The 15835-nt window shown below is 42.2% G+C and overlaps 1 protein-coding gene and 1 non-coding gene across 9 annotated transcripts in view; one reads left to right on the top strand and one right to left on the bottom strand.

Moving 5' to 3' along the window:
• On the top strand, window positions 1544-1616 carry TRNAM-CAU. Its single transcript has one exon. It is a non-coding gene; the product is annotated as a tRNA-Met (tRNA).
• TBC1D31 (TBC1 domain family member 31) overlaps window positions 2531-15835 on the bottom strand; it is a 25315-nt gene continuing 12010 nt past the window's right edge. For 6 of the 8 annotated variants that reach the window (XM_021386328.1, XM_021386325.1, XM_021386324.1 and 3 more), the window contains 14 exons: window positions 15436-15515; window positions 15188-15334; window positions 14799-14932; window positions 13672-13805; window positions 12885-13064; window positions 11719-11951; window positions 10971-11123; window positions 9788-9923; window positions 8847-8939; window positions 7201-7341; window positions 5998-6192; window positions 5424-5574; window positions 3573-3701; window positions 2531-2907 (listed from right to left, as the gene is read on the bottom strand). In XM_021386328.1, the coding sequence (XP_021242003.1) occupies window positions 2765-2907; window positions 3573-3701; window positions 5424-5574; window positions 5998-6192; window positions 7201-7341; window positions 8847-8939; window positions 9788-9923; window positions 10971-11123; window positions 11719-11951; window positions 12885-13064; window positions 13672-13805; window positions 14799-14932; window positions 15188-15334; window positions 15436-15515 (2049 nt within the window). In that variant the 3' untranslated portion in view covers window positions 2531-2764. Of the gene's footprint in view, window positions 2908-3572; window positions 3702-5423; window positions 5577-5997; window positions 6193-7200; window positions 7342-8846; window positions 8940-9787; window positions 9924-10970; window positions 11124-11718; window positions 11952-12884; window positions 13065-13671; window positions 13806-14798; window positions 14933-15187; window positions 15335-15435; window positions 15516-15835 lie in introns of those variants that run through there. The other 2 variants (XM_021386327.1, XR_002435017.1) reach the window with 2 other exon arrangements.

The following is a 15835-nucleotide window of genomic DNA, read 5'->3' as shown; positions in this document are numbered from 1 at the left end:
TTGTCACCGTGGCGGCCCGGCTGCTGTCATTAGCAGGACAGGGGTTCGCAGTGGGGTGAGAGGCAGCGCCTCTGGGAGCCAGGCGGACTGGTATGACTGCGCGGGGCGAGGCGAGGCAGGGTGTGCAGGCTCCGTGCCCCAGGTGTTCCATAAATACTTGCGTGCATGCTTTTACACAGAGGCACGTGTGACGCACTTTTATCACACAGGTTGGGTTCGCCATCGCTCTGCTCCACGCTGCTTCAAGGTGCTGTGGCTCTGGAGGGGGCCATAGGCAGAGCAGGATGGAGCAGAGCAGACACAGCCTGGCCTCATGCAGGGGAAGGGCTGCTCTGGGCAGCTCTGAGCAGGAAGGAGTCCTGTCCCTCTTACCAGCACGTTTGGGAGCACAGGTGTCCTCAGGGCTCGTCAGAGGCCTGTTTTTCCAGGGTAGCTTCCCAGAATCTGTGATTCTGTGTCTGTGTCCCCACAGTCTATTTTCAGGTGCCTTATGGAAAAAAATAAAAGAAAATAATTATATGCCAGCATGACACAAGTATCCACGTAGAAACAGAGAGGAGCGTGAAATGGTTCTGATTTCACACACAGATCTCTGGGGGGAGGGAACACCCACCTCAGGGTCGGAGGGGTGGTGTCCGGGCGGCACAGCTCGAGATGTGACTTTAGAAACTGCCCCTGCCCTCCCCCCACCCTGACATCCGCCCACAGCTGTCAGACGCAGCAAAAAGTCATTAATTATCTAGTGACCTGCTCTGCGCAATTATGTTGAAAAGGATGCCGCCTAATTAATGTGACGTGAGAGATCGCACCCTGTCAACACCAATCAGGGCCTCCCCAGGCCCTGCAGGGCCGTCGCTGGCTCTGCCTGCCATCCTACCCCAGCTGTGCCAGCACTGCCACCTCAGGCTCCTCATGGTCACCACGGGGTCCCATGTGGTCACCAAAGGGTCCCTCATGGTCACCATGGAGTCCCACACGGTCATCCTGATGTCCCGAGGTCCTGGCATGGTCACCTCAAGGCACACACCGTCACCACATGAGGTCCCTCCTGGTCACTTTGGGGACCACACAGGCAACCCAATGTCCCCAGAGTTACCCCAGGGAAGGCCCTGGTGTCAGGCTGAGGCCCCATGCAGTCACCTCACGGCCACCGTGAAGCCCCACTCTGTCACACGGACTACATACATGGCCACCACAGGATCCCACACTGTGGCCCTGGGGCCCCACGCTGCCACACCGATGACTCACGTGGCCACCACAGCCCCATGCTCAGTCACAGTGGGGTCCTGCATGGCTATTACTGGGTCCCACAGCCACTGCGAGGCCCCACATAGCCACCACAGGGCACTGTGGCACAGAGCCTGTGTTCCAGCAGCCGCGGGGAGGCCTGAGCTGTTCCTCCCTCCCTCCTTTTCCCGTACTGCGGGCAGAAGTGGCCACCGTGCCCTTAGGAACCAGGGCAAAGACGCGAGATCAGGACAGCCCACAGTGTTGCGGTGTCAGGCCAAGCTCGACAGTCGGCAGGGGAAAACATCTACCAGCCGCCTCGTTAGCGCAGTAGGTAGCGCGTCAGTCTCATAATCTGAAGGTCGTGAGTTCGATCCTCACACGGGGCAAAGGCGGGCAATCTTTTTGTCCGTGTCGCCACTCCTGTTGTGACCGCGTTTTTGACCGCGGCGTGGTGTGCCGGGGTCACGCCATGGGCGTAAACGTGCTTTGGCTGGTATTCTTTTTTTCAGAATCTAAGCTTATCTCAGCATTTGGGAGTAGAGAAAGTAAAGGTTAGCGCTGGGAACGGAGAGGAGCTTCCTGTAGCAGCCCCGGCCCGCACAGAGCGGTGCGGTCTGAGCAGGGGAACGCCAGGCACCAGAGACGCCGCCGGCTGCAGCGACCACGGCTGGGCTGGGCTTCCTCCCCGTGCCGACACTCTGCCTTGTAATGTTTCTACAAACCAGAAGTAAGCGTGTATGCATGTGGCCCCGGTGCTAGCCAAAAATCATTATTTTTTTAAATGCAGAAATAGTCACATGCGAATCCCAAGATTCCTGAAGTGTGGAGGCCAGCGTGATCTACAGCTCCCTACGTGCACGCGCTTCGGTCTTTGCGTGATGTAATGGGAAGGGGCTGCTGCTCTCAGCCTCGCCTACCGACCAGGCCTGCCCTGCGCTGCGGCACCGGCGATCCTTATCATTTAGCTTCACTAGTGCATGCATGATTCATTACAGAACCACAGAACACCCTGAGTTGGAAGGCACCCATAGGATCACCGAGTCCAGCTCCCGGCTGCTAACAGATATGTAACAGCACAGCTCCAGCAGCTCAGGTTCTACAGCCTCTCTGTACCCTGCTTTTTGTGTTTGACTCTCCCTGTAAGGGACTTTTTTCTCTAACTAACTGCATAGACCCCTGCTGCAACTTGCAGAATCCACTCACAGCTCACTCATCAAATCACTGTTTTCACAGTGCTTTGTTTCTTCAAGTCAGGGCTTTGACTGGAACAAAGGAAGTATACAAATCTTTGTGCAGTAACTTAATGGTAAAAAGTAAGTTTATTTTAGAAGTCAAAACAGTATTATAATTACGGAGAAAACAATGAGCTTACAAACACCGCACGTTTCTCTAGCTAGAATTTTATTTTCGTATAAAAATATTTCCACTGCCTTTATTATAAACAATCCATGATCGGTCCTTATCACATTACACCCAGTCAGGGTTTCACTGATGGATGATGTGGGAGTACAGCTGAGGTCCAGAGGAAACCATCTCAGGCCATCCACGCTGTGGGTGAGACATGAGCTGGAGGCCGCCCGCTCCGAGCCTGCGCCGTCAGCTTCTGCCGGAGCCGCCTGACTTCTGCCATCAGCTCCCGCTCTCGGCCTGCCACTTCTCGTCTTCTGTCTAAAGACACTGAAACGCAAGAAACGCAGCCTTAATATCGCAGCTGTTCTCCGTAAATACCACAAATGCTTATTGGAAAACTTCTCTGGACAGATAGACTCTATTTTATTACAACCCCCAAGCTCCTTGGAAGGGGGTACCGCAGCGGCGCTGTGTTTGTTACAGAAAGCTCAGATGTTGCTGGGGTTCTCTGGCAGCTCCACAGACATGTTTCTCGTGCATGCAAAGTGCTGTATGTAAGATGCAAGTGATTTTAAACTGTGATTTCATTGGCTAGGATGGCCCTCAGTAGATTACCGAGGACTACTTCTTGACCGTAACTCTCGGCAGGATTTTCATGAAAGATAGTTCTACATATGCTCAACATTCCCAAATCATATATAATTATGAAGCCTGAGCAAATATAGGTAAAATGATCAGGTCAGAATGGGACTCAACTAGGTTGAGGTTTAAAATGACCGGTCTCATAATGCGACGTGCTTCAGGCATTTCCTACCTGTGCTATTCCTGGTAGTGAATCATTTTTCTTTTTTTTCAGGTGTGAAACAGAATACAACAATAAACTGGTTTACTATCCACTCAACACCTACACAATGAATAATGACCTGATCACCCAGCTGGGTGTTCCAGCGATGCACCTCAAGTTAAACGTGAGAAAAAAGGAGGGCCCTCACTTGGAACGTTACTGTGCGATGATGACTCCGATGCAGATAAATCATTCAGGCAGATGTTTCCAGACTTTGGCACCTGCTGCAATTCTGCCCCTCTCTCTGTACGTCTGCCCTTGGCATCGCACATTCTCTCTGTCAGGAATGCAGAGAAAGCTTTGTTGTAAATGTTAAATGTTTAAATTTCTAGCGATTTTTTCTCACTTGAGGCAAAATAGCTTTTCCCTGGGGAGCAAAGCTGGAACAGTTACTCACTCCAGCTAATGGCAAGTAAAATTTGCTCAGAATTTGAAGACCATTTTTGGTTTATGGGGCAAAGCCACGCATCGCTGCTTTTCATTTTAACAAATTACAGTTCCATATGTGGTGTTTCTCCCCGTATAATTAATCTTCTGACAAATGGGCCACTAAGTTCATGCGCAATACAGCTACTCGTACTTGCTGTTTTAGGAGACGCTCATTCTAATAACTTGCAGTTGCAAATTACTCCATATTAAAACCATCAGGCAAATTAGGGCAAAGTCTGAAAAAGCCTGCTGAAAGCAACACTAATCAACTGATCTTAATACTAGTCACTAAGCTTGTGCTTGTCTTGAGGAGATGGGGCAGTGGGATATGTATCTGCGAAACCACACAAATGCAGCATTTCAGAAGGATAACAGAATCACACAATTGTTTGACTCGGAAGGGGCCATTAAAAGTCATCTAGTCCAACTGCTCTCCAATGAACAGGGATGCCACAGCTCGAGCAGGGTGCTCAGAGCGCCGTCCAGCCTGATCTTGAATGTCTCCAGGGATGGGGCCTCCACCACCTCTCTGGGCAACCTGTTCCAGTGCCTCACCACCCGTATTCTAAAAATCATGGTAAGCCCAAGGTGTTAGGTGTCTTCTAGAAGAACAGAGCACTACAGGTTGAGGTTTCCAAATTAATAAAAACTCAGTGCAAACTATCCTAAATTTTCTGTTTCTATGTGCTCCACAAAAAATACAAAATAATATACTGGGAGAAAAAATATCCTGTTTTGGGGATGCACAAGGCCAGCAGTGTGCCCTTGTAGCCAAGAAGGCCAATGGTATCCTGGGGTGCAATAAAGAGCGTGGTCAGCAGATCAAGGGAGGTTCTTCTCCCTCTCTAGTCTGCCCTAGTGAAGCCACATCTGGAGTACTGTGTCCAGTTCTGGACTCCTCAGTTCAAGAAAGACAGAGATCTTCTAGAGAGAGTCCAGTGGAGGGCCACAAAGATGATGAGGGTCCTGGAGCATCTTCCTTATGAGGAAGGCTGAGAGACCTGGGATTGTTCAGCCTGGAGAAGATTGAAGGAGATCTTATCAATGCTTACAAATATCTACAGGGTGAGAGTCAAGTGGATGGGGCCAGGCTCTTTTCAACCCCAGCAACAGAACGAGGGGCAGCAGGCACAGAGAAGAACAGTGGAAATTCGATACAAACACGAGTAAAAAATTCTTTACTTTGAGGGTGACAGAGCACTGGAACAGGCTGCCCAGAGAGGCTGTGGAGTCTCCTTCTCTGGAGATATTCAAAACTCACCTGGATGCTTTCCTGTGTAACCTACTGTAGGGAACCTGCAAGGGAGTAGCAAGGGATTGGACTAGATGATCTGCAGAGGTCCCTTCCAACCCTTAGGATTCTGTGATTCTCTAACTGCTGGCCAACAAAGCTTAGAATCCCATCTATACAACAAGAGTAAATTAATCTTATGGATCATTTATAATGCTGCATCTGATGAATATCAGTTGAGGTTCCTATCCAAGTTTGTTTTCTGCCACTCAATCCAGACCTTCATGCCAATATCCCGTGTGCTGATACACAGGAAAACTGCATATTCTACATACTCACCAAAATAGCCATCCTCTCTTTGCAGCTTTTCAGCCAATTCTAAAGCATCATTCATTTCATCTTCTAAAAACTGCTTCCTGTGTTCATCTGCAGCAGCAGCTGCTTTCTGCTCTTCCTCCAGTTGTGCTTTTCTCCATGCAGCTTCTTCCCACTGTGCAACAGAGATATTGAGTACATCCTCAACAGATGTATTACAAGAAAAAAAAATAACATGTAAAACTGTCTGGATTATTACAGACTACACTTCATCTTTAAATCAGAAGGTGCATTACTACAGAGAGAATGTTTATTTCTTGAAACATTTCTCCTTCGAACACCTGGAGAAAGGTAAAAGTTGATTTAGAGAAAAAATGACAGAGATGTACACAACTAGGAATATGCCTCCTAAACCTAATATATCCTCACTAATTTGCTCCAGAGCTTCCAGAAATTTCTGGACAAAACAGGAAAGGAGTTGCTTAACAAACTATTCCTTCCTGTTCTACATCTTTCAGTTTTATGCTATTCTATGTTACAGACAGAAGACAGTTTCACTTTTGCCAGTCCCGCTTAGGAAAAGAAAGAATGCAGATACCTTTTTTTCTTCTGCCTCCCTCATGGCTTTCAGCAGCTCAGCTTCTTTGACCCTGTTGTCATGCAGGAGCTTGGCTATCTCTTCGTAACGCTTCTCACGCTCCTGATCATCATGCCTTAGTTTATGCAGCGCTTGCAGCCTCCATTCATTGTCAATGCACTTCTGCTCTGCTTTGGCTAAATTTTCTTCAGCCACCTAACAAAATACTTTTCTTAGCAGGAATCCATTTACTTTATTTCAAGTACATAGCCTTATACGTACAGATAAGGGAAGATCTTTTTCTGTCAAATGGAAGTGTCCAATGGTATCACTGTTAGATGTTCTTAGTAGGAGACTGCGCCTGCAGTGCCAGCCCTCCATTCATTACAGCAGGCTGTCTCATCTGTCAGGGCTGTCTTCTGCTCCTTTCTCATCCTTGTTATTCTTTCCCTCACCGAGGGCCTTTTAAATGAGACATACACCCCCTCCATGATTTAGAGGATTTTGCTTTCTTACCGTGGATTTCATATGACTTACAGGTGCGCTTAACATGAGATTGATACCTGAATGCCAATACTTCCACCCACATCCATCTGCCTCCAAGAACTGAAGGTTGTTTACAAAAATTCAGGCCCATATGTTTATTTCTAGACAAAATATAAATGCAGATGCCAAGCATATGGGTAGTGGGTTAGCTGCAACTATTTTTCCAACTGTGCAGTTCCAAGTTCTGAGCTTGAAAATCTGAACAATTCCTAATGTCAAGCTATGCACATTCATTACTGTGATCAGAAAGACAGCTTCTGCAATTGAATTTCATGCCAAGTACTATCAACTGAAAGTTCTTTTGCGGCTTCCTTTTGTTTTATTATGATTACAAATAAAACATGTTCCTTAATAGGAGGATAACTTATTCTGAAGAGCGCTTTTGAGTTTTAAGTGCCTTTTAAGTTCTGGAAAGTAAAGAAAAATTAATATTCATGGTGGTCCCAAAGAATTTCAGTCTTACATAGCTGCTTGGATGCTTCAGTCAGATTTTTGAAACCCTCAAAACTTTAAACAAGCTACCTTGATCTATTAAGATGGGTATCTAGAAACTAGATCTCTTTAAAAATAGTTTCACGTTACCTTGTATTAGCTAATTGCAACAAAAATACTATTAAATAGTACACCAGTTAACGTAACTGACTCCCCAAAATACATGTGAAAATCCAATTATCTTACCATCTGAGCTTTCTGTCTTTCTTCTCGATCTGTTTCTATCCATCTCTGAACAACGTGGTCTTCAAGATCTGCCTTTCTTTGCCTGTCATCTATCTCTTCTCTCATTTCCTGTGTAACTGTCTCTTGATCTTTGATAAGATGCTGCCAAACACACAAGGATAAATTACTGTTGCTAAGCTACTAACCACAATTTTGATTCTCTCTTTAACATTTATTAAAACTTAATTAAACTAGTATTTGAATATATCCAAACATCTCATCCCACTACATAGCATAACCTACTGTAACTGTCCTAGAAAGTGATACTCCCTGCCGTTTTACCAACTTGGAATTATGCTAAGCCTGAGTCATCAGAGTGATCTCCCAGCCTTAGACCAATGTAATTCCATCCCATGGATTACAATGGAGCACTGAAACAGAGTTCCAACTGAAATTAAGTAGATTTATCATGAAAATATTCTCCACTTTTATGGCATACGTCAGCCAAGACCTCAAAATGTTTCACAAATATAAATCAACTTTCATGGTACTGAGACTTATAATAAACATATCTGCAGACTGAATGCATAGATGATTTGTCAAGGTAGTACGAATCAACAGTGGAAATATAAACTTTAATTCTCGACAGTTTTTCCTCGTATTCACCAGGGGATATCTATACCGTTTTCTGAAGAAGGCATAATTCTCTCCCAGTCCTGCTGGAATCTGTTGGGCTGTGTCAGCAGGGTGCAGAAGCAGTTAACACACACTGCCTCTCAGCAGGCCTTCCAACCCTGCAAATGGCCTCTCACTGACTGTAGTAAAACAGTCAGTTCAGGGCATGGGCAGGGAAAGCCTGCATATACAGGCTCTTGTGGGCAGACATATACCCGCGGTTAGTTAAATAATTGCAGTCTTTCTAGCCTAAAGAGGATGGTCACTGTAGAAACAGTTCCTTTAAACAGATGACTTTACTGGAACACAGTTGATCTTAGCTTGGTTTGTGTTATGTAGCCATAGGACAGCTGTATTTAATAAATAAAAGCTAAAAGAGATTTAGCCCAGTTATGCTCAGCGTGAATTATAAAAATTCGACAGCCAAAAGCTTTAATTAGTAAAACATAGGGAGACATATGCTTTAAAATAAGGTTTAGCTGTTTTTGATGGCCACTTGTGCTTGCTTTCCAGCCAGATGTATGTGTATGCAAGATGGGCACACGCAGCTCTGATTTCTAAACACTTAATGTACCATTTCTAATCAAAATAGACATTACTAACATCTTTGGTTGGCAGGCTGGCTTTTCAATCATTTTTGATAGCTAAGTCATAGTTAACTTTAAACAATATTTATTGATACAAAAACCTTTAACACTGAACAATGATCTTTCTGGACTATACGTAAGGCATTTGAGAAAAGAGGTGCACCTTCCCCATAAACCATCCGTTCCATTTGGCTTAATGACGCTGTTGGCAATGAGACATTCTATCATCAACTACATCAATCTGGTATTAACTCAGGGTTTATTCTAGAAAAGGTATCAGAGAGGAAACTTAAAAAACCCTTCCTTTTCCCTCACACAGTTTGACTGAATGAATACAACCAAATCTGAGAACTGCATAGGAAGAACCATTAAATACAAACAGCTGTATAGTTCCCTAATGATTACCTGTTCAAAAAGCTGTCTTTGTGATTCAAGTTCCATCTGTCGTACTTCTATATCTTGAACAGCAGCAGCTGTTTCTTGCTCTCTCATGGATGCCTTGAGGAGAAGAGAAACACATGAAAATGGAGCAAGGGAGAAATTCTTCTCCCTTAAAAAAAAAAAAAAAGCAAGAAAATCCAAAACCAGAAGTGACATCCCACTTCTAAGTTCTAGTTAACTTTCTGTCATATGATAAACAGTGGAAAATACTCAACATCGAAAGTACGGGATAAGGTGAAGGCAAGAGGCACAGGAATAGTTTGGAATCCAGCCACACGTTAGGGAAACGTCAGGCTAATGCTAATAATTTGCAAGATACAGCTCCAAATTAAATAGTCTCTGAACCCAAACTGCTATGGAGGACAGCAGAGATATGCAAGTGGCCTCCCGGGCTGAGTTGCAAAAAGAATGTGACAGTGCCCTGACTCTGCAAAGTGTGCTGCTGAGATGCACAGAATAGCTCTGCAGAGACTAGATTTGTGCCCACGAGGTTCAATGCTCATGCTTCACTCTCTCTCGGCATGGTGCTTCAGCTACTAAGCCTGCAGGAGCAGAGGCAGACCTGGCCGAAGGCTGTTCCAGAGTTCATTTGCAGTCTGGATATACAGCCCACAGACAACTGATAATTGACTACTCCCTTAAGGAGCTAATTACATTTTTCAACACTGTTAATATAGAGATATATTTGGCTTTTCCCAGGAATTCTGCCAGTTAAAACAAGAGACAGGAACACAGGAAGTGCCAAATAAAACTGTTAAATTATGCATTTACACTTTAAGTCATCTACCTCACGCTAAACACACCCCTGGGCTCACAAATTACAATACATTTTAGTTATGCATTTTTTTCTTGGTTATTGTTCCCAATAAACCTTCAGGAAAAGAATTGCTTGAGCAATACTCAGCCTTTCTTGCAATTTCATTATCAAGACGTTTCAGCTCCATCTGACGCTGATCTTGCTGGTATTTCAGAAAACGCCTTCTTGAAGCATCTAGAAATTGTAGTTCCTTCACTTTCAGTTCTCTTTTCACAGCAGCAAGTCTTCAAAGCCAAAATAAACAAAAGCAAGGGAATTGGTATGTATAAAAGGTCAATAAAAAGGGGCACAAGCTTGCACCACAGTTACCCACCAGTTTCTGTGAGCTGCTCTCTAACTTATAAAGCTGAGGGCAGCTGCTTTCATTCTTGTAAACTACCCAGTTTTCATTTACAAGTCAAAATTAAATTCAGAGAGACGCAGACATCCTCCTATGCCAATCTCTCCCAATTAAGCTTTGAAGCCCCGTATTCTGTTTCTGTTGTACTTTAATAAGCACTAGTTTAGTACTGTAATGATCCAGACCTGGAAACTATTCCTTAGAATAATTGTCAGCGCCCTGATACCTCTTTCAGCACAAAATTAGTCCTGAATTTATTTGCAAAACATCAAACCCTTTCAAGGAACGAAACCACACACTCAAGAAATAGTTTGCAAAGAAAATCCCACTGCTCATTTCTTAGAATGAGAACCTCATTTGTGGGCTGCAGAAGTTTAAGGAAAGTATTGCTTTTAGTTGATCTAAAAAATGTGGGGACGTTAAAATTCTCTTAAGCCTTCACAACTGCAAAATGTATGAACTACCAGATTAACTTTGGTTATTGTTGCTATTACAACTCTTTACTCAGCAGCTTATAAATAAAGCAGACTTTTTTCTAACTCCACTAGAAACATAAGAATCTGTACAGTTATATCATCAGTACTCTGGATACTGTAACTTACTCCTGTGTTTGTAGAGTAAGTCTGTCCACAGTACAAGTATGACAATTAGCTGTTCAAAAGCATTCACAGTCTGAAGAGAGCAGACAAAATGCTGAGTTGAGACAAAAACATGAAGTACCTTGGCCTTTGATATGTTGTATTCCCTTGGGCAAGGCAGTAATACAACCCAGATCACTTCATTCCCACACCAAAATCTGACCTACCAGACCACACTGCTCTCCCACATTACAATTTATACAAATTAGTGGCCATTTATCCTTTACTCCTGGTTAAAAATGTAAAAGCAGGATACTGTAGCCAGATCCCTAATGTTTTTTATATTGTAATACCTCTGCCTCCGTTCCGCCAGCTTTTCTTCTTCTTCCAGTAGCATTTTTCGCCTTTGTTCTTCAGCTTCTCGGAGTAATTCCTGCTTTCGGTAGAAGGCTTCATCTTCTGCTTTCTGTTCCTGTGCTTTAGCTTCTAATTCATGCACTAACTGCCTAAATGGAATGAGATCATGTGTTCATATATCAAGAAATCACTCCATTACTTTGAAATCGGTATCTGCACTTCTGAAGTATGATGCCGTGAGAGTACGGCACCGCTCTTCATGTACTGATAAAATGCATGGGAAGGAGTTACAGTGCCGACTTTTACAAACAGCAGGGCTTTTCAGATAAGTGCAAGCATTTTTTTCCTCACATTCTTGACAAAAACTGGTTTCTAAAGGTGTCTTGTAATCGTGGCTCCCACTCTTTTCAATGGCGAGCTAGGAACTCCTGGCCCTTCACAAAGTTGGATGTGACAAGGTTAAGAGAGATTTAGGTTCTGACTTCTAAACTTTCAACTTTGAAGTCTGTCAGCCCAGAGTTTTCTGTGAATTAATAAACATTTTTGGTTTAAGGTAAGACTACCTATTTAGCTTAAAGATCACGTCAAACCTAATAACTATTTACAGGTTCTTTAAAGTCATCTTCCCCACATGTTTTTAAATTATTGCCCCTGTTCTCAAACATACACATCACAACAGAAAAATTGAATTGTGTCCACTTGTCCCTCCCAGTCTGACACTCTCTTCAGCTTTCCCATCAGTACCTCTCTCTTAAGTATTCAATTTCATCCTGTCTGATCCTCTCCCGTTCCTGAGTTTGATAATCCACAACAAACTTGGGATATTTATTAAATGTAGGGTACTGTCCTTTTGTAAGAGGCACGAAGTCATCAAGCACATGTTGTGGATGGATATCTGGTGGTGTAGTCTCCATAAGATGGTAAGCTTGTTTAATCACAGTGTTAATGTCCAGGTTGTTACGATGATGAAAGAAATACTGTAAGAGACAGGCTGCCATTTACATTCTACAAAAGATTAAGCAAGTTTTTAATACACCTATGTAGGAATAATTAAGTAAATTAGCAAGTTCTATATTCCAGAAGTTGAAAAAAAACAAGGGGGATTTGTTAGTTAGCAATCCTAAAAGCCGATCAGGGTTCTTTTCCTTCTGTTCCAACAACAGTTGTGTAAGACACCTGGGAACCTAGGTGTGATGTAAGAGTGTCATACTGCCCACACAGACGTTCATTCCGCTGGATAAACCTCACTCAACGTTTAGCGTTTAAACATGAAACACGGAAGCTCCTCTTCTAGCAGGACTATTCTTCCTGTCAAAGATCGTCACCAAGAAAATTTTTCAATTAGCTATTGAAAGATTTGCTGTCTGTCAAAATGCTCACAAGCGCATTTTCAAGGTGGAACCATCAGTCTGCAGAGCAGTTTTCATATGAAAAATCCTCCTCCTTCCTTGTAAGGCTAAACATGAGAAAACATTTTAATGTAGCTTCAGAGAATGTCAAATAATACTGCCTAATTTTGCAATCTGAGAGCAAAGTAATGAAACATCACAGAATCACTGCCTTTTTTCTCCACACGCAGAAGTCAATGTTAGAACCTCAAATAAAAGGCAGAATTGTTTTGTGGTTGATGAACCACTGACATTTCCTAAATAACTTTTAGTGGCATTAGAAAGCTTACGAAAGCTGTTAGAGATCTTACTGCATGAAACTGCAGGAAATTCCTCAACTTTTTCTTCATTTATTGTACATTTGTCAGGTGTTAGATGACTGTCCAGTAACATGTAGTAATATATTAATATGGAACTGAAACACCTCCTTCAAAACTCGACGCCAGCAGATACGGTGTTTTGCACTTCTCTGTAGCTACACTTTCAGATGACTAACTTTAAAAAAAAAAATCAAATGTTTACCTCAAAATCCTGACTTTGATTACAGAGAAGCAATGGAGCTCTGGAACATATAATATAGGCGATGACAATCATTAGGAAGTATGAGGGATGGTTAGAGAAGATATTATCAAAGACTTTGAGCCATTCTTCTCTTGTTAGAACCTCAGAGAACAGGGTTTCTAGAAGAGGCCAGGCATAAACCTGCATCATTTGGGAAATGTGACAAAACAATCCATTAGTAGAATTCTACCATTCATTTTATAGAAAAAAAAATATGAAATATTCTTGCCTTACACCAAAAATCTATTGATTTATGAAAGAAACTGGAACCACACCGGAATATAAGCTTTATTATCCACCATAAACATTCAAAAGTAATATGAGATAAACGTACATCATTTTCTTATTTCACTGGATCTCTAAATATTCTGTTCAGCTTTGTGAGGCTAAAATCATCTGTAATGTTAAATATGTATAATTACGGTTTAAATTTATTTACAAAATTCACCACACCTATGTCCAATTAAAAAAAAAAGTAAACATGCATTTATAATTTGACCAGTAGATTTTCAAGCAATGTGCACTTGAAAGGGAAGGACATTTAAGAACTACATTAGCACATACCCGAGACTTACGACCATGCAAAAAGAAAAGCTTCAGGAAAACTATGATACGTTCTTTACACTTCTATATCATTCAGTATTATTTACTGAAAACTCCCTGAAAAGATTTATGTCAAAATAAAACACCAGTGCACTATCATTCCCCGCACTGACACTTGATATACAAACGTTGGCTAGAATGTTACCTGTGAAGTCACACTGTATTTTATTAAATGCTGCAGGAGCTCTTTGTCATGATGTGCTAAAATATTTTCCATCATACTAAGGATATTAACCGGAGGATTGGGAAAATATTCGAACCAGTGCTGACAAAAATTAACTAAAAAGAAAAACAAAACACAAACCACTGTAATCCAGACTGACAGCCTCTTGGCAACCTTAAGATTTCATTATAAAGTCTGCAAATGTAAGAGGAAATTTTAAGCAGCAAAGCCTACTTAAGATATTCCTATCTCTTTTCTTTCCAACCATTTATTCTGAAACCATTCCCACGGCTCCCTGCTCCTCCAACTCCACTGGCACGAGTGTTTGTGCCAGTACACTGTGAGCCACACTGGGGAACTAACCTGGCTCAGAGGTACAATGAAAAAAAGCCAGTGTGCTGTGGGACTAAGCGGTTGGAGGCAGGTGGGAATACTTCAACCAGTGTTTGTCTCACAAAACTGCAGCCTGGATTGAGTAATTTTTAACATATGAAGAAAAATTTATGTGAGCTTGGCAACTTATTCACTAACAGCATGTGTTTGTAAAGTGGGTATGTATGCTTGGCAGCACGTGCCTTCTGCAGACTTAACAACAGCTGCAACAAATAATTTAAGTGTAGTGCACTTTAATTTAGTATGTTTCTTCAGAAAACAGCCCTAGTGAGCTTTCAGCCAAATGTCTAATTTTAAGTTACCACGTGTTTAAGACAGCTAAACACAGTAAAACTCTATGAGAGATCATTCCCTTTTGACTGAAGCGGAGGTGGGTTTGAGTACTTTTCCCATGTCTGAGATAGAGATTTTAGCTATTCAGTATGATACCATTATGCTAGATATACTTGTTCTTACTGAGACTTTGCAAATAGTAGAAAACTGTTAGCTTTTGCTATAAGCACTGCAAAAGGAAGTTGAATATCTTGTTTTGATTTAAAAACAAATTTTGGTTTTAAACCAACAGTTGCTACATATTAATTCTTGGTAATACCTTTAAAAGTGAGAGAGGTGAGCTCTTGGGAAACCACCTCATTCATTTCATCAGGAAAAGTTTTTTTGCGTAGGAAAGCTTAAACAGGTTGCTGCATATTTGACTTTTGAAAATCGTTGCTTACCTACTACTGTAGCAACAACTTCAAAGCAGATCAGCTGGTTGTTCTGGAATAATTTTACAAATGGGAATGCCAGCAAAGGAATATAAGGTGTCTCGCCAAAGATAGCAGACCAGTGAGCTAGAGCTGATAAGGTCCTATACACAAAGGCAAGCAAAGGTGTAGAAAACATCAGTACCAAACCAAACCAAAGTATAACGTGCATTTTAAAACTATCATTTGGAAGGTTGTAAACTTCAAAATAGGTGCAGGCTTATACCAGTTATAAAAACAAAAATGCATTGGGGCACTACTATTTCATTTCAGCTGATTCCAGCTATGGGACACAATTTAGATCAACATATGAAAATATAAATCTGTAATATTTAAATAAACATAAATATGCATTTTACCTCTGTAAGACTCTCAGCAGTTTCCTGCTTTTGATGGGATACTCATTCTGAATATTCACAAATGCGCTGTGGGTACCCTTATCTATTAGGCTACTGAACGCTAAGTGGTTTTCAGGAAGTTGTAATAAGGAACGCCAAACAAACATCCTGTAATTAAAATGCAGACTTAGTCAAGCTACTTCTCTTTACAGGCCATTAAACACAAGCAAATGGATTTTGCGCAAGCATGAACATGCGTTCACACATACCTGTATTTTGCTGGATACTCGCCATATCCTTTCAATAAGGCCTGCAAACGTTTCTTGTTTAATCCACCTGGCAATTCGTTCTACAAAACAGGGAATCAAGAGTAAATGTGAGGATTTCTCGCTCGTTAGCTCTTTCTGCGCTCTATTCAATGGCAGTAGCTAAATATTGAAAATCCCTAGCATACCTTAAAAAAATATATAGTGTGTACGGCTATATTATCCTAAGTATTTCACCAACGACAAAGATCACTCATCTTCTGCTTAAGTCAAGAACAGCTGTCACTGATTTCAGATCAGACCCAGACTGACTAAACTACATATAATTAAATGATCGATATAGTCAAACATAAAGTATATTGACATAAGTAAAGGATTATGTTGTGATGAGTGCTACAGGAGA

The sequence above is a fragment of the Numida meleagris genome, chromosome 2 (assembly GCF_002078875.1).
Source record: "Numida meleagris isolate 19003 breed g44 Domestic line chromosome 2, NumMel1.0, whole genome shotgun sequence".
Classification (NCBI taxonomy): domain Eukaryota; kingdom Metazoa; phylum Chordata; class Aves; order Galliformes; family Numididae; genus Numida; species Numida meleagris.
Note: the sequence above shows the minus strand (reverse complement) of the source record. Positions and strands in the feature narration are given on the sequence as shown.